This window comes from Geotrypetes seraphini, chromosome 1 (assembly GCF_902459505.1).
Source record: "Geotrypetes seraphini chromosome 1, aGeoSer1.1, whole genome shotgun sequence".
In the NCBI taxonomy this organism is placed as follows: domain Eukaryota; kingdom Metazoa; phylum Chordata; class Amphibia; order Gymnophiona; family Dermophiidae; genus Geotrypetes; species Geotrypetes seraphini.
This window is the reverse complement of record NC_047084.1, coordinates 5,596,401-5,615,646: the sequence shown is the minus strand read 5'-3', so window position 1 is coordinate 5,615,646 and position 19,246 is coordinate 5,596,401. Positions and strand designations below refer to the sequence as shown.

General features: G+C 43.6%; 1 protein-coding gene across 3 annotated transcripts in view; it reads left to right on the top strand.

The window, feature by feature from the left end:
* Window positions 1–19,246, top strand: part of SLF1 (SMC5-SMC6 complex localization factor 1) — a 205,245-nt gene that overhangs the window by 124,461 nt on the left and 61,538 nt on the right. For all 3 annotated transcript variants that reach the window (XM_033918723.1, XM_033918643.1, XM_033918557.1), the window contains 2 exons: window positions 1,046–1,193; window positions 10,730–10,875. In XM_033918723.1, coding sequence (XP_033774614.1) covers window positions 1,046–1,193; window positions 10,730–10,875 — 294 coding nt within the window. The remainder of the gene's footprint in view (window positions 1–1,045; window positions 1,194–10,729; window positions 10,876–19,246) is intronic.

Genomic DNA, 19,246 nt, shown 5'->3' with positions numbered 1-19,246 from the left:
GCCTCCTCCACAACTGATGTGACATCTAATGTGACTTTAGCCATCCAGGCTGAGCTAATGGAAGGAGTAGGTAGGCTGAACTGACCTGCCATTTTGGCATCAGAAGCTTGTCATGTCATAGGTTGATAGACACCATAGCCTGATATATAACAGCAGAAAAGTCTCCCAATGTGAGTACCAAGTTCTCCAATGTCTCAAACCACAGATTAATGATCACTCACTTTAGGGGTATGAATATTCTTTGCAAAACGTGGTGTGGGAGCAGGGGAGCTGAGCTGCTCAGCCTCTGCTCTCTATAATGGCTTTGTGTGATTCTAACCTTGTCCAGTGTTATATGCAAATTCTCCATTCAATTAATGATAATTATAGAACCAAAGAAAATGATAGCAGATAAAGCCCATAGAGTCTATCAAGTTTGCCAATCTACACCAAAATACTGAATTCTACAATTCTTTTCTCTTTCTAAAGATTTTCCATGCTTATCCTACCTGTTCTTTTGAATTCAGATACCATCCATACCTTCACAGTGAAAGTTAAGTTCTCTTCCACTGCAAGCTGATTGCTTTCTTCCCACCCTTTTAAAAATATTATAAATATTAAGCTTCAGCATCAGTGACTGAATTATACTTGATTACCATAGCCAAGATATAACTCATTATATTCATGTGTGCATTGCCAGCTGTGGCTCCTGGAATGAAGATATCTGATTGAAGTGTACTGCATAGTTCTCTTAGGTGCATAGAAACAAGTCCACCCTAGGCATGAGATATGCGGTTCAAACCTTCTATGATAGTATAAGAGTTAAATAATTTTGTCCCTTCAACTCCCTCCTGCAGAAATCTATAGAAAAATTAGATTTATAACTACTGGGGGTCTCTAACTCAGATAAGGGGTGTCTCAATGTACAAGATTCAAGTATAATGCAACCTGTTTATCTGGTGACCCCAAACCTTAATGGAGTATCTGTAAAGTGGCTGACTTTGCTCATTCTTAATGCTGATAACTAACATAACATCACTGCTGTACTAAAAATGTTATTTACCAGGTGTTCAAGCATCAAGTAGCGTACTTACTAAATGGAATTCTTGGAGCTGCAGTGGAATACTGGATCCTTCTAGGATTCCTACTGGACAAATATATGATGCAACAAGTGGCTGATGACTTGGCAAATTATATATCTGTTTTATGTGGTGGTGAGTATTTAAAAACTGAGACAGTTATCTACTAAAAGGTTGGGTTGTTTTTTTTTTGTTTTTTTTTTAAATCTAGGGCTTTGATTCCATCATGGTCTTACAATCCTTTCTTTTACGTCATTGCCCTCTATAATCTTGAATTGATTACTATGTACTAACCATGAGAGAAATGCAGTTTCTATTTTTTTTTTTTTAAAGTCTATTTAATTACCGTATTTTTCGCTTCATAAGGTGCACTTTTTTCCACCCAAAATTGGGTGGAAATTTTGGTGCGTCCTATGAAGCGAATGCAACTTTTTTTTAAAAACACCCCCACCCACCGTGTTGTACCTTTTTCAAAATGTCCCACTCGTTGGGGGTACGCAGGCTGACTGCTGCTCCCTGCTGGCCGCCACTGAGCTGCAACTCCAGGAAAGGAAGGTAAGGGCCAGCGTGCTGCACTGGACACTGCCTTCCTCCCTCCCTGCCACGTTGAAGCCTGCTTACCCTCCGCCGATTCCTCCTCCTCTGGCCTGGGTTCACCGCTGCGCCACCAGTCAAAGAAAGGAAGGGAAGGGCCAGCGTGCAGCAATTGTACGTTGCCGGCCCATAAGCCTTCTCCCGACGTCAGAACTGACATCAGTTCTGATGTCGGGAGAAGGCTTGTGGGCCGGCGACGTGCAATCGCTGCACGCTGGCCCTTACTTTACTTTCTTTGAGTGGCGGCGCAGCAGCGGTAGACCTGGGCCAGAGGAGGAGGAATCGGCGGAGAGTAGGCAGGCTTCATCAGCGCGGCAGGGAGGGAGGAAGACAGTATCCGGTGTGGCAGGAAAGACAAAAGCTTGGAAGGCAGTGAGGGGGAGGAGGCACGAACTCGGGACATGGTAGGGAGGGAGAACGAAGGACAAAGGCTGGAAGGTAGTGAAGAGGCACGAATTCGGGACCTGGGAGGGAGGGAGAACGAAGGACAAAGGTTGGAAGGTAGTGAGGAGTCACGAACTTGGGACATAGGAGGGAGGAAATAGAAAAGGACAAATGTTGGGCCTGCGTGAAGAAAGGAAAGAAGGAGACTCATGAAATCACCAGACAACAAAGATAGGAAAAATGATTTTATTTTCAATTTAGTGATCAAAATGTGTCAGTTTTGAGAATTTATATCTGCTGTGTGTATTGTGTGTCTATGAAAAATGAAAGGAACAGCCGGGATGGGGAGACAGGGTGCAGAGCCTGGCAGGGAGTATGAGGTTGGGTGCAGAGCCTTGCAGGGTGTGAGGGGGGGCTGGGTGCAGAGCCTGGTATATATTAGTACACAATTTGGTTCAGAATGGGTTTTTTTCTGGTTTTCCTACTCTAAATCTAGAGTGCATCTTATAGTCCAGTGCATTTTATGGAGCGAAAAATACGGTATCTTAAAAATTAACATGCCATATAGATGGAACTCAACAATTTAACATGTGTAAAATGCAAACTCACTTGTTCTTATATCAAAGATTGCAAAAATTTAAGGAGCTGTTTTACTATAGCCTAGACATGGGCAACTCTGGTCCTCGAGGGCCGGAATCCAATCGGGTTTTCAGGATTTCCCCAATGAATATGCATGAGATCTATTTGCATGCACTGCTTTCAATGCATGTTCATTGGGGAAATCCTGAAAGCCAGATTGGATTCCGGCCCTCGAGGATCAGAGTTGCCCATGTCTGCTATAGCCTGATACAATCTGGGCTTACCACTTATATAACATAGAACTTTACTGCACACTAAGCTCAAATTTAAGGCATTACTTTTTAGGGGTTTTTCCTTCTTCTTTTTTTCTTATATTAACAGAGTGTGGTACCTGCAGAAAGTTAATGTGGGAGCATTTAGCACCTCCTATTTAGAAAGCTCTAAATGCATTAACTCTGCATTAGCACTTAACATGTGCTAATCATAACATACTAACTAACTAGTTCTAAGGATTTTAAAGAAATGGAGAGAGGTTACATTTTAGGGTACCAGAAAGCAATTTAGCTAGGTGTCAAGTTTGGGAAATCCACTGGGAGGTCTTTTGGGGATTTGAACATAAGAATTGCCGCTGCTGGGTCAGACCTGTGGTCCATAATGCCCAGCAGTCCGCTCACGTGGTGGCCCTCTGATCAAAAACCAGCACCCTAACTGAGACTAGCCCTACCTGCGTATGCTCTGGTTCAGCAGGAACTTGTCTAACTTTGTCTTGAATCCCTGGAGGGTGATTTCCCCTATGACAAACTGCAGAAGATCATTCCAGTTTTCTACCACTCTCTGGGTGAAGAAGAACTTCCTTACATTCATACGGAATCTATCCCCTTTCAATTTTAGAGAGTGCCCTCTCATTCTCCCTACCTTGGAGAGAGTAAACAATCTGTCCTTATCTACTAAGTCTATCCCCTTTAGTACCTTGAATGTTTCGATCATGTCCCCTCTCAATCTCCTCTGTTCGCTGTACGGCAACTCCTCCAGCCCCTTAACCATCTTAGTCGCTCTTCTCTGGGCCCTTTCGAGTAGTGCCGTGTCCTTCATGTACGGCGACCAGTGCTGGTTGCAGTATTCCAGGTGAGGGTGCACCATGGCCCAGTACAGCAGCATGATAACCCTCTCCGATCTGTTTGTGATCCCCTTCTGTATCATTCCTAGCATTCTGTTTGCCCTTTTTGCCGCCGCCATACATTGTGTGGATGGCTTCATCGACTTGTCGATCAGAACTCCCAAGTCTCTTTCCTGGGAGGTCTCTCCAAGTACCTTCCTGGACATCCTGTATTCGTGCATGAGATTTTTGTTACCTACATGCATCACTTTACACTTATCCACGTTGAACCTCATCTGCCATATTGATGTCCATTCCTCGAGCCTGATTATGTCACGTTTCAGATCTTCACAATCACCCTGCGTCTTCACTACTCTGAATAACTTCGTATCGTCCACAAATTTAATCACCTCACTCGTCATACAAATGTCCAGATCATTTATAAAGATGTTGAATAGCACGGGTCCAAGCACAGAGCCCTGCGGCACCCCACTGGTGACGCTCTTCCAGTCCGAGTATTGTCCATTTACACCCACTCTCTGTTTCCTATGCTCCAGCCAGTTTTTAATCCACGTGAATATTTCACCCTCGATTCCATGGCTCGCAATTTTCCAAAGTAGTCATTCATGTGGAACCTTGTCAAACACCTTCTGAAAATCCAGATATACAATGTCAACCGGGTAGCCCTTGTCTGTCTGTTTACTCCCTCAAAGAAGTGCAGCAAGTTCGTCAAACACGATCTTCCTTTGCTAAAACCGTGCTGACTGGTCCTCATCATACCAGCAGTTCCCCTTCTGAAACTCATTCATTGCTGCTGCCATACTTACATTTATACAAGCATACACTTTCTCATCCCCATCATGTATAACAGATAAGTAAATTGTCCCTCAACAATAGAGTTCCAAATACCTTCAAGTAGCAATGATTGTCATTATAACAGTCACGCTGAGCCAGAGCAAAATGACTGGGCTGATTAGCATTGATTAGAATCTAGCATTAGCTCAATTGTGTCTTACCAGAATATTTAGAGACCCACTAAACTCACAAACCTTCATAATTGTGATATCATATTCAAGTAATATCCAGCATCAAAGAGTTAGCAATGTCCTCTCTAATCAGCCACTGTACTTGCAGGTCTCAGTTCTAGCATCTCCCAAGGGTATAGACATGCAATCCAAAGAGACTTGATCTTCACTCGGTTTCTCATAAGTTTGTCCAACATGCAAAACCTACAACTCTTAACTCCCACTCGCTGCTGTCAGATACCTATACCCACTGTATCATTTCCTTTACCATAATCTCCCAACCCTGAAATGTCCTGTCTAAATTAGATTGTAAGCTCTTCTGAACAGAGACTGTCTATTGTTTGTTAAAATGTACAGTGCTGCGTAAGCCTTTTAGTGCTATAGAAATAATAAATAGTAGTAGTAACTTTGCAGGGTACAGCAATGTAAATTTATTTTTTTTCTCATACAAAACGCCACATATCAGAGAAAAGGCCCTTTTCTGTGCTTGTACCTCCAGGGAGTAATCTTGAAAGCAAAGTAGTTTTTTGTTTTGGGGGGGGGGTTGTCATACATGAGGTTCCCTTCCCCCCTCCCCCCCGAACATATTGTCCGCAAGATAAGTTTATGAGCAAAATTAAGGACTCACAAAATGACCACCTGAGGCCGTATCACAGTATCTTTTTGCGATCTCATGTAGTGGGCTCTTTCTATTTGGAATCCTGGAGTTGGGGCTCTTTCTATTTGGAATTCACGGTACTGGGCCTCCTAACGTAAAGTTTCTGGTATCCAAGTCTGTAAAAATCCACACAGCTCCAATGCACCAATGGTTTCAGCAGTTACCATAGCTAGGTTTAAAAAATACATTTTGGGCAAATTCCTGGAAGAAAAGACCATGAAACTATTATTAAATTAGACCTGTGAAAAGTTATTTCTCTCTCCTGGAGTAATATAACATACAATCTTGCAACTTTTGGGGATATTGTCAAGTGCTTGGAACCTGGAGTGGCCACTGTTGGAAACCAGATACTGGGCTAAATGGGTCTTTGATCTGACCCAGTTTAACAATTCTTATGTTCTTCAATGAAAAGTAGTAGACAGCATTGTGGAAATTGAGAAGGGTTAAATATTTTGGTTTCTACTGAGACAGTCACATTTCCAGACAGTTATACAGGTAATTGTTACATGTGAGGTAGACCAGTGTTCTTCAACCACCAGTCCATGGACCAGTGCTGGTCCACAGAAATTTCCTGTCGGTCCACAGGGCCAGCACGTAGTACATCAGGCCCAAAACAGTGTTCTTCAACCACCGGTCTATGGTGCGATCAATGCGGCGTTATCTTCGAGCCAGCTCCCTCTTTCTAACTGATTCATTGCACAAAGCCACGAGCAGTGGCTCCTACGGTCATCCTGCACCTGAACCAGAAGCCTTCTCTCTGACGTTGCAACGTCAGAGGGAAGGCTTCCAGATGAGGCAAGGGACATGCAAGGTGCAATTAGTACAATTAGTGCAATTATGGGAGCGGGGTCTGGGGTGGAGATTGGGTAGAGATGGGCAGGGTCTGGCCCATGACTTAGCCCCGTGTTCTTCAACCGCCTGTACACGGACCGATGCCGGTCCACAGAATAATTCTTTTATTTCTGCCAGTCCATAGGTGTAAAAAGGTTGAAAAACACTGAAGTAGACTATTACAATTTCATTTTCAAACAGTTGCCAATGAAAGCTTTGAGAAAGCTACAGATCATCTAAAATGCAGGAGATGGGAAAGAGCAACACCGCTTATAACATTATATTGGTTACTGATGCTTTTTATATTCAGTTTGAAATTCTGTGCCTTATATTTAAGGCTCTGGGGGTAGGGCCAAGTTACTTGACAGAAAAGATTTCATTGCACTAGAAAGCAAGACTGTTCTGTTCTTCATAGCACTTAAGGTGACACTGAGAGTAAAATTAGGCAAGGAGTGTTGCCTTTTTTTTTAATTTTTTTTTTTTTTGCCAGTGGAGTTCAAGGAAGTTACTTCTGTAACTGTTGAAGTTTTCTTCTCATACTGTGTTAAACAATGAGAGATTTGGACAGTTGGGGTGAGGTCCTTGTCAAATTTGGGGAAGTATAGTAACAGTATGCAATTGTCATTCTCATTGGCTATTGTATTTGTAATTATCCCAGGACAAGCAGGCAGCATATTCTCTACATGTGGGTGACGTCACCGATGGAGCCCCCTAGCGGACGTTTTCGCAAGCAGACTTGCTTGAAGACCTTCAAGCTTGCAATTGGACCGCGCATGCGCGAGTGCCCCTCCTGCCCAACCTAGGGCATGTGTCTCCTCAGCGTGGCCTCAGTTCTATGTTTTCTGCGGAGCCAGAAGCACTGCTCCCTTGCTTCGCACGATCTCATTGTCCCTCTTGCACCGCGGCTTTTTTGTGTTATTTTCGATTGAGTCGCTGTCTTGCGCTTGGCTTCTTCTCCTTCGTGTCTTTTTGACCTGGTCTCCGGTCTTGCTCTGGCCGCGGCCGTATTTTTTCTTATGTCCCGGCCTCGTACCGGGTTCAAGAACTGCACTAAGTGCAACTGGGTTATCTCCATCACCGATCCTCATTGTTGGTGTGTGGAGTGCCTGGGTGCAGAGCACCGCGCTGAGTCCGCGTTGTGCGACTCTGCAACCGTGGGCTCTTCGGAGGGTGGCCAAGATTCTCCAACCTTTTGGCCCAATGGATCCTGCGGGACAGGCCTCGAGCTCGGGCTCAGCACCAGTGTTGGGTGCCTCGGCCTCGAAATCCCCCTCGACATCCAGGGCTTTGGCCTCGGCTCCTCCTGCTACTCCGGCCTCGGGTAAGTCTCCTCTTTCCTCCTCAGGTGTGCCGGCAAAGAAGCCTCATGCGAATGCCGCCTCATCGGCATCTTCGAGACCTCATTCTAAGTGTGCCTCCTCACGTAGGGAATACTCTTCCTCGAGGTCACCCCCGAAGGAGTGCACTGCTGCACCTAATACCCAACATCCTTTGGCCTCAGTGCCTATGTTTGAGGACATGCTTAAGGCTATCCTTACATCGCAGCTTTCCTTGGTGGTGAGCCAACTGGTCCCGTCCTCGACGCCTCTGACCTTGGTCTCGACCCAGCCCCGGTCTGACCAGCCTGAGCGTCCTTCTCTTGTGTCTCGGGGCTGTGCCTGCAAGACTTGCCGGATTACCTCAAGCGATTCCTCGTCTCCAGAATCGGGGCCTGTGACTTTATGAGGGTCCGTGACAGGGGCCCGCTTTTCGCTTTTGGCGAGGCTTGCCCCTTCTAAAAAGCTGTGGTCTTCTCCGCCCCTTCGGGGCAGGTCTCCGACCGTGAAACCTTCCAGGCACACCCTTGTCCTCGAGTTGGGCTCTAGTTTGCATTCCCCATCGGGGCTGGTGACCGCCTCTCAGGGGTCCTCTTCGAAGCCGGTGGAGGAATTTTCCTTTACCCTATCTTCTCCGAGGCTTCGCAAGCTGGTCCCTCGGACTCCGGGGTCCTCCCTGACCCACCTTATGCGGGGTCGTTCCTCGACACCCCCGAGGCGATTTAGTCGAGCTTCCTCGATCTCCCATTCGTGGGACTCCGAAGCTCCGGCATGCTATTCGAGGGAAATTTCTCCCTCTTTTTCTGCTGCCCCCAGATCTTGTTCGGGGTCTCCTCAGGAGGATAAGTCTTCTTCTCGAAATTCCTCCTTTACTTGTTTAATTTCTGACATGGGCAGGGCCTTGAACCTGGACCTCCAGTCTGAGTCCCGTTATACCCAGGAATTCCTAGCGGAAATGGGTGTTGCTCATCCGCCCCGTGAGGCACTGCGCTTACCCTTGCACCAGGTTCTCCGGCGGACATTTCTCCGGAACCTGGAGACCCCTTATGCGGTCCCAGCTATTCCCTCCAAAATAGAGACCCGTTACCAGATGATCCCGGTCAAGGGGTTTGAAAGTTCTCAGCTTTCTCACCAATCCTTGGTGGTTGAATCTTCCTTGAAGAAATCCAACCCCTCGAAGGTGTACGCAGCCGTCCCTCCGGGCTGGGAGGGCCGTACGATGGACAAGTTTGGTCGCCGTCTTTATCAAAACTCAATGATGGCGAACCGTGTCCTCAACTATAACTTTATCTTCACGTCCTATCTCCGGTTCTGTGTGGAAGCCTTCCACTCGTTCTGGGCGGACGTGCTGGATTCTCGACGTCGGGAATTTCATCTCCTCGAGGAGACGCTCTCCCAGCTCCGCTTCTATGTTTCAGGCGGCCTACGACACCTTTGAGTTGTCCTCGAGGGTCACGGCCTTTGCGATCGCCATGCATCGCCTCACTTGGCTCAGGATTGTGGATATGGATCCGAATCTACAGGATCGTCTAGCCAATCTCCCTTGCATGGGTCATGAGCTATTTGATGATTCCATAGAGGCGGCCACTAAGCTCCTCTCGGAACACTTGTCTGGCGCTGGACTCAAGTCCTCTTCGGTTCGAGTCCACCTTAATGCCATTGCTGCTTTTTATCAGCCGATTGACGGGAAGCCTATCTCTGTTCATCCTGTGGTTTCCCGCTTCATGAAAGGCCTTTTCCACGTTCATCCGCCCCTTAAACCTCCTCCTGTGGTTTGGGATCTTGACATGGTCCTTGCTCGCTTGATGAAACCCCCGTTCGAGCCGCTAGCGCGGGCTCATTTGAAATATCTTACTTGGAAGGTTGTGTTTCTATTGCTCTCACTTCTGCCCGTCAGGTCAATGAACTTCAAGCCTTGATAGCGGACCCACCTTTCACTGTCTTCCATCATGATAAGGTGGTTCTCCGTACCCATCCTAAATTCTTGCCCAAGGTTATTTCTGAGTTTCACATCAACCAATCCATTGTTCTTCCTGTGTTTTCCCCGAAGCCCCATTCTCACCCTGGAGAAGTGGCTCTGCATTCTCTTGATTGCAAGCGTGCGCTGGCCTTCTACTTGAAGCGCACCGCTCCTCATCATTCTGCTCCTCAGCTATTCCTCTCTTTCGATCCTAATCGCTTGGGTCGCTCTGTTTCTAAGCGGACCATTTCTAACTGATTGGCCGCTTGTATCTCTTTCTGTTATGCTCAGGCTGGTCTCTCCCTGCCGGATCGAGTCACAGGCCACAAGGTCAGAGCGATGGCGGCGTCTGTTGCTTTCCTCCACTCGACTCCGATTGAGGAAATCTGTAAGGCTGCCACTTGGTCCTCGGTTCATATGTTTACCTCGCACTACTGACTGGATGCTTTCTCCAGGCGTGATGGCCATTTTGGCCAGTCCGTTTTGCAAAATCTGTTCTCCTAAATTGCCAACTCTCCCATCCCATTCTGGTTAGCTTGGAGGTCTCCCAAATGTAGAGAATATGCTGCCTGCTTGTCCTGGGATAAAGCACAGTTACTTACTGTAACAGGTGTTATCCAGGGACAGCAGGCAGATATTCTCACAACCCATCCACCCCCCCTTGGTTGGCTTCTTTGCTAGCTATCTGAACTGAGGCCACGCTGAGGAGACATTTGCCCTAGGTTGGGCGGGAGGTGCACTCGCACATGCGCGGTCTAATCGCAAGCTTGAAGGTCTTCAAGCAAGTCTGCTTGCGAAAACGTCCGCTAGGGGGCTCCGTCGGTGACGTCACCCACATGTAGAGAATATCTGCCTGCTGTCCCTAGATAACACCTGTTACGGTAAGTAGCTGTGCTTCTCCCCCCCCCTTTTTTTTTTCTAAATTGCAATAACAATTATTAGCACAGGGAGCCACGCTGAATGCTCCGCGCTGCTCCCGGCTCTCATAGGAACTCTATGAGCGTTGGGAGCAGGGTGGAGGATTCAGCGCGGCTCCCTGCACTAATAACCGGTTTTGCGGTTTAGTAAAAGGAAGGGTGTATGAGGTTTGGCAAAGGAAGGGAGTCACTTCTTTTGCTGATGATACTGTAAGTGTTGTAATATATATCTTGTTTAATTTGCTTGAAATATATAAAATATATTAATATTAAGTTAAATATCTAAACTTTATGGATTGATTTTTTTTCAGATTTTTCTTCTGATGAACTAGAAAATTTAATTTGTTCTATACCCTCTCCCTGGCTCCAGATGTTTGTTGCAGAAGCTGTCTTCAAAAATGTATGTTTAAAGAACAACTTTTATTTTTCTTCAGAGCCACTCTCTCTTCAAAAAATGGTAAGCAGCATTTTAGATATATATTTTCATATTTTAAAAAATGTTTAGCACAATAGTGGACCAGAATCCTAGTAATAAGTGCTTGTGTTTGCAGTAAAAGATATATAAATGATTGACATAATAGGTTTTGATGTTCTCTGGAGTTTTTATTTTCTAGCAAGACTTTCTGTAATTTGTAGTTTCCCTCCCATTTCTTTTTTTAAAGGGACATCACCATTGCATACAATGGCAGGTTATGTGCCTGTAATACTTTAAAGAGAAAACACCATTTCTTTTACAGCTTTAAACTGTTTTTTTTATTTTATTTTATTTTATATTTATCATTTCAATTTATCATTACACACAATGATAAGGAAATACTGAAATACAATACAATCAGTACATGCTGATAAGAAAATTAACATAAGGAAATATTACATTCAACATAGTCCACAATAGGTGGAGGAGAAAAAAAAAAGAGTATAACAACCCCCAGGGAAAGGGGTATTAACCATTTTAAGAATTCCAAAAATAAAGAGCAGTTACAGCCTTCCAAAAATTAACGCCAAACAATCCTGTTTCAATCTGGGTGCGTAGGGACACCCTTACCTTCTAAGAAAAAACCTAATTGGGCAGGTTCAAAAAATACATATTTAGTTTCCTGAAGGGAAACCACACATTTACAAGGAAATCTTAACTGAAAAACTGCCCCTAATGATATCACTTTCATTCGGTATGTTAGAAATTCTTTTCTTCTAGATTGCGTCCATTTTGAGACATCAGGAAACATATATATTCGTCCTCCCAAGTAGGACACTTGTTTCAATTTAAAGTACAATTTCAGCAGCAATTCTTTATCTTGATGAAATACAAGAGAGACTAGTAAGGTAGCCCGACCCTCTATTTCGATATCAGATGATTGTAATATATCAGATATATCCATCTGGTCTCCACCTCTAGCTAATTCTCCTCCTTTATTTAAATTTTTCTTTAAGTAATACATTTTTTGTAGTGGTGGAAGATCAGATTCTGATATTCATGAAATTCCTAAAAATTTCCCGGGGTGGCATAAACTTGGCTATTGGAAAATTTAAAAGTCTCAAGTTCAAACTTTTATGTTGATTCTCCAAATTTTCAATCTTCCTCAGGAGAAGCATTTTATCAGAAACTTGTTTAGTCATTAAATTTTTAGTCTCTGTTGTTATTTTCTCTAAATTCTTTATCTCTGTTGCTGCTGAAGTGATGTCTCCAACAGGTCTATCTTAGAAGTTGAGTTTAAAGTAATTAACACAAAGTTAGCACATACCGAATGCAGGTTCTCCAAAGCTGTCCAAATTGAATCAAGTGTGACCGCCTGAGGCCTCACAAGTGGCTTGAGGGGGGAAATAGTCGCTAATTTCTCCTCAGCGACTCCTCCAGGTGCCGAATCCTGGGTTCCCTCAGCCTCTCCACCACTTGCTGCTCGGGTTTCCCTCCCATTTCTTTTTTTAAAGGGACATCACCATTGCACACAATGGCAGGTTATGTGCCTGTAATACTTTAAAGAGAAAACACCATTTCTTTTACAGCTTTAAACTGTTAACAATCAGGGTCCCATAACACTTCCCTCGCCCCCCCCCCATGACAAAACACACCTATACCTGTTATAACATATAAAATATTCTGTTCTAATTCTGGTGACTGATTCAGAATACAGCTGTCAGGTTATTTTTAACCTGAAAAAATCAGATCATGTTGTTCTTTTTTATCGGAAACTGCACTGGCTTCCAGTAGAAGCCAGGGTTTTCAAATTTGGATTACTATGCTACAAGGTGCTGCAAATTATCTGAAGGATCACTTTGAACTGGCTATATCAAAACAGTCCCAACGCCTTTTATCTTATTTTACCTTTCCTTCTGTTAAGAAATGTCGATTCAAAAAATTTTGTGATAGGTTATTTTCATTTCAGGCAGCAATTAGAGACAAGGAATTTAGTCGGTTGATAACGCTGTATCATATAAACACTACAGGAAACTCTTGAAAACCTATTTATTTGATAAATTTCTGTAATACATGATTAGGATGTAATGATCTATCACTATGTATAATTCCTGAGATTCTCTGTTTCTTAACTGTGAACTGCATTGAACTAAATAAGGTTATGCGGTATATAAATGATAATGTAATCATAAACAGCAACACAAACTCCCTCCATTATCAAACACCTTGAGAAATAAAATAAAACCTTTCAAACGGACAATCGGAAGCTTGCTATACCATACTGGTATCAAGTTCAAGAACACAAAGCCTATACTATGAAAAGCTAGCACTGCAAATATTGTAGAAAACTAGAACAAGCCAGTCTGCTATGGATTCCTACACAGAGCCTACATGTGGAAAGAATTCTTTATTGTGATTACACAAGAAAATCATAGACTTATCACCTCGTAAAAATTAAGACAAATTAGAAACAAATATATAGAACTTTATGAAATGGAAAATAGGGGCTCAAAGGGGGTCACAGAAAAATGGCTAGAGATATTAAAAAACAATACTTTTTTCAAGGTATATTGGAGAAAAGAAAGACTAGAAATTGAATTGTGAGAGTAAAAAATGCTGAGAACTTCTATGAGGAAAAAGCAAACATGCTAAACAAATACTACTTCATTGTTCAGGGAAGAAAAGGCTGGAGAAGGACCTTGGTTGGCTAACAAAGGGTATATATGGGAATAGAGTACTGTAAATATCACACCATTCATGGAAGAAAGTGTCTATGAACAACTGGGAAACTGAAAGTAGACAAAGCCATGGGACCGGATGAGATCCATCTAGGATACTGAGGTAACTCGGAGAAGTTCTTGCAGTAGAGAATGACATAGGGACAAATTTGTCCCCATCCCTGCAGGAACTCAATTTCCCCATCTCCTCCCCGCAAGTTTTGTCACTGTCACTGTCCATGCCTCATTCCTGTAAGCGCTGCCTTAACCGCACAAGCCTTGAACACTTATGATTTTAAATTGTTTGTGGCTTGTGCAGATGAGGATGGAGCTTGCAAAAATGGGGCAGGGACAGAAGAAGAACTTGCTGGGATGGGACAATGAGTTCCTGCGGGGACAGGGAAAACTTTGTCCCCGTGTCATTCTCTACTTGCGGGACCTCTTATGAACTTGTTTAATAAATCCTTGGAGAAGGGAGAGGTTCTGTGGGATTGGAGAACTACAAATGTGGTCCCTCTTCACAAAAGTGGTAACAGAGAAGAAATCGGAAATACAGGCTGGTAAGCCTCATTTCAGTGGTTGGAAAGATAATGGAAGCTCTGCTAAAAGAAAGAATAGTGAACTACCTGGAATCCAAGGGGTTACAAGGTTCACAACATGGGGAAAACTGTTCCAAATCTGATCAATTTCTTTGACTCTGTGACTGGAGAATTGGAGAGAGAATGTGAGTTAGATGTAGTCTACCTGGATTTCAGCAAAGCCTTTGATACAATTCCTCTTAGGAGGCTTAGTGTGCTGATGTTGGGACTCAAAGTGGTAGTCTGGATTAGAAATTGGTTGACAGACCGACAACAGAGAATGGGAAAGAAAGGTAAGTAGTAGTAGTGTGCCTCAGGGATCAGTATTAGGGCCCGTTCTGTTCAATATATTTGTGAGTGATATTTCTCAAAATGTGGATTGTTTTTTTTTTGTTTGTTTTTTTGCAGATTACATGAGGATTTGCAACAGAGTAGACGTGGCAGAGGGAATAAAAATATGAGAGATCTGTGAATGTTGGAAGAATGGTGTAATGTCTGCAGTTAAAATTTAATACAAAGAAGTGCAGAGCGATGCTTTTGTGGAGTAAAAATCCAGACGAGCTGTATATGCTTGGGGGTGAGAAGCGAACAGGGAAAGGGACCTTGGCGTGATAGTGTCTGAGGGTCTCAAGGCTGCAAAGCAATGAGACAAAATGGTGCCCTTGCCAGAAGGATGCTGAGTTGCATAGAGAAAGGAATCACCAGCAGAGAAGTATTGATGCCCCTGTACAAGTCATTGGTGAGGCCCCACTTGGAATATTGTGTTCAGTTCCGGAGGCCATACCTTGCTAAGGATGTAAGAAGACTGGAAGCGGTCCAGAGGAAGGCAACAAAAATGATTTCAGGATCTGCTGTCATTTACTATGTTGCAGAGTCTTGCGGAAATCTATCGCTGGATTCCTACCCCAGGACTCTCATGTAGTACTTATTTCTTTCCAGCCCTCTTGCTTAATTGCTCTCGGCACACATGCTCTTTAAGGGAGTAGGTTATCCATATCAGGAAGAGATTTACCTTCACGGTCCTGGCACTGAAGTCCCTCAAAGATAACTCAGATACTTAAGTGGGGTGCTCCAACTCCATTTCCTAAACAGTTGCAAAATAGTTACATTCTGTGGTAGTCTTTCGAACCTGAGATAATATAGTATTGGGTAACACTGTAAATTCCATCCTTTCTCTCTCTCTGTCTGTGATCTTTTTATTATAATCAGGATAACTGGTTTTCCAGGTTTTGGGGCACACTAACTCTTTCAGAATACTCTTTCAGGTTAAAAAGTCTCCCTGGGTTTGAAGCTAACCCATTCCCTTCAAGTTCTACACATGATCTCTCCTGCCTGTGACCCAATTCCATACACAGATATTTTCAGTTAGGAACAATCTAATATACTATACTTATTTAGACAATGATAAAGAGTCTTAACACTTCAACCTCCAAACCCACACTAAATCATCAACACCATCATCACACCTGCTCTTTAGGATCTCTGATTTATAAAAGAGTCAGGCAGTACACATTGTATCCATTCCCTAGAAGTGGATACTGTAACCCATTGTTCTTCAATGCAAGGCCTGTGGGCCAATGGGGGACCCTTGAAGCAGCCCCCACCATCATTTAGAGTTTGTTTTGTTGTTGGTTTTTTTTTTTGGGGGGTGAGAGGGTTGATGGGGCTGTAGGCCTTTGAAAAACACTGTATTAGGAGCAGCAGTGGTAGCATAGACAAGTTTTGCTCCTTGCCAAACCCCATTCTCTCTCGCAAGTCCAACATCCTCTACCTCCCTCCCTATCCCCCCACCCCACAATCATCCAAACTTGCTAATGTCACTAGCAGTAATTAAACCATGCTGCCTTGACTGATCCTGAGGGTATTTTTTCAGTCACAATTTCCTGTTGCCATGTGAAAGCAGATCACAACAGAGGGAAAGCTTCTAGAGCTGGTTGTATGCAGCTTGATTTAATTGCTGTGAGTGAACACAGCAAGTCTAGAGCTCCATGGGCTGGGGTGGTAGAGATATTCTTTCCATTAAATAGGGGGGAAGAAAAGAGAGAGACCAGACTGTGGGTGGGGAATGAAAAGAGGACGGAAAGATGCTAGACTGTGAGAGGTGGTAAGGGGGGAGTGAGAGAAATTGCATTACATTAGTTATTTCTATTCTGCCTTGCGGTTCAAGGCGGATTACATACGATTACAAACTATTGTTATGATATTACCAAAATGGATTACATACGATACGATTGTCATAAAATACATGAAATGGATTCCATGAGAATTGTCAAGGTATGAGGAGATGCATAAGGAGTGGTTTGAACATTTTTGAATTGCTAAGAAGTAGATAGTAACGTAGGAGATGCTTGGGAGGATCTGTTTTTGTTATATAGGTTTTATGTGTTTTTGAAGAGTAGGGTTTTTGCTTCTTTGTTGAAGGTTTAGTAGTCTGTGTTCGAAAATAGCAGATCGGTGAACTGTCTGTCCAGTTTTGCTGCTCTGGTGGCCAGTAAGTTGTACATTTTTCTTCGTTTGACATTTTTGGTTGGTGGGTGTATGAATGGTGTGTGGGTTCTCCTGTGTCTGGTTGAGGTGGATTGAGTTAGTCGGTTGTTCCATTAGGTTGGGCTATCTCCGTTTATGGCTTTAATAGTAGGCAGTGGAATTTGAAGTGTACTCTTGCTTCTATAGGGAGCCAGTGAGAGTCGTGGTATGCCTCTGTGATGTGGTCGTATTTTTTCAGTGAGTAGATTAGTCTTAAGGCTGTGTTTTGTATTGTTTGTAGTTGTTTTATCATGGTTGCTGGGCAGGGGAGATATAGTATGTTGCAATAGTCTATTATGCCTAGGATGAGAGATTGTACCAAAAGTTTGAATTGTTTTCTATCAAAGAATTTTCGGACTTAACCTTAGTTTTCTCATAGTCGTGAATGATGTTTTTATTATTTTGTTGATTTGTGATTGCATGGTACAGCTTCTGTCAATCAGTATTCCAAGGAGTTTTAGCGTGGGTTGAATGGGGGTATGAGATCGAGTTAATTGCTAGGTTTGTTACGGTTGGAGTTTTGCTGTTTTCTAGGAGGATGAAGTTTTGTTTTATCAGGGTTAAGCTTTAGTTTGTGTTCTGTCATCCATGTAGCTACTGTTTCAAGTGTTTTGTGTATTTTGCCTAGCATGGTCGGTGTTGGTTGGTCGAAGGGGAGGAGAATGGTGATGTCATCTTAGGGTGGGGGAAGTTGAAGGAAGGGAAGAAGCTGAACACAGGGACGGACAGAGAAGCAACAAAGAGATGCTGGATGAGGAGAGAGTATAGGGACAGGGACACAGATGAGCAATGTGGAAAAAGGAGAGGAGATATGGAGACTGAGGGGCGATGCTGCACATGGATGTGAGAGAGGAGATGTTGCACATGGATGGGATGAGATACTGTACATGGATGGTAGGGACAGTAAAGGATGGAAGACAGGAGACAAACAGCAGATAAGTCAACAGAGCAAAGTAGCCAGCCCATCTTGATTCCTGCTAAAAAAAAAAAAAAAAAAAGTATATTGATCAACTTTGGGCAGATATAGATTCTAATGAATCTTCATGCCAGGGACTTCAAGAAGCAGCACAGATACTGAAATTGTCCTAGCTCAGGATGATCTGGAAAATTTAGTTGCTAGGGGTAAGGAAACACAGACACATGATGGCAGATAAAGGCCAAATGTCCTATCTAGTCTACCTATCCACAGTAACCATTAGGTCTTTCTCTCTCCGAGAGATCCCACATACCTATCCCAGGCCCTTTTGAAATCAGACAGAGTCTGTCTCTATCTCCTCTTCCGGGAGACTGTTCCATGTATCTTCCATCCTGCCTGTAAAAAAGTATTTCCTTAAATTACTCTGGAGCCTATCACCTCTTAACTTCATCCTATGCCCTCTCATTGCAGAGTTTCCTTTCAAATGAGACTTGACTCATGTTCATTTACATTACGTAGCTATTTAAACATCTCTATCATATCTCCCCTCTCCCGCTTTTCTTCCTTCACGGTATAGCGGTATATAAGAAGTAAATTATTATTATTATTATCTTTAAGTCTGTTCCCATACGTCTTATGATGAAGACTACATACTATTTTAGTAGCCTTCCTCTGGACCGACTCCATCCTTTTTATATCTTTTTGAAAGTGCGGCCTCCAGAATTGTACACAATATTCTAAATGAGGTCTCGCCAAAGTCTTATACAGGGGCATCAATACCTCCTTTTTCCTACTAGCCATACCTCTCCCTATGCAACCTAGCATCCTTTTAGCTTTTGCCGTAACCTTTTAAACCTGTTTGGCCACCTTAAGATCATTACATACAATCACACCCAAGTCCCGCTTCTCTGTCATGCACATAAGTTCTCCATCCCCCTAAACTGTACCGTTCCCTCAGGTTTTTGCAGCAAGAGTCTGTTGTAGGGGAAAACACCCTCCAGGGATTCAAGACAAAGACAAGTTCCTGCTGAACCGGAACATACGCAGGTGAAGCTGGACTCATTTCGAGCACTGGTCTTTGATCTAGGGGCCGCCGCGTTAGCCGACTGCTGGGCACGATGGACCACTGATCTGACCCAGCAGTGACAATTCTTGTGTTCTTGTGTTGTGTTCTTATGACCTTGCATTTCTTAAATTTTAGGTGCCAAATTTCAGACCATTCTTCAAGCTTCGCCTGGTCGCCTGGTCTTTCTTCATGTTATTCACACCATCTGGTGTATCTACTCTAGTGCAGATTTTGGATCATCCACAAAGAGGCAAATCTTACCTGACAGCCCTTCAGCAATATCACTTATAAAAATGTTAAAAAGAACCAGCCCAAGAACAGAACCTTGAGGTACACCACTGGTAACTTCCATTTCCTCAGAGCGCTCTCCATTAATCACTACCCTCTTTCGCCTTCCACTCAACCAGTTCTTGACCCAGCTCGTCACTTTGGGATCCATCCCAAGAGCACACAGTTTATTTATTAGACGTCTGTGTGGAACACTGTCAAAGGCTTTGCTAAAATCAAAAATACATCACATCTAGCGCACTCCCTCTATCCAGTTCTCTGGTCACCCATTCAAAGAAATTGATCAGATTTGTCTGATAAGACCTACCTCTAGTGAACCCAT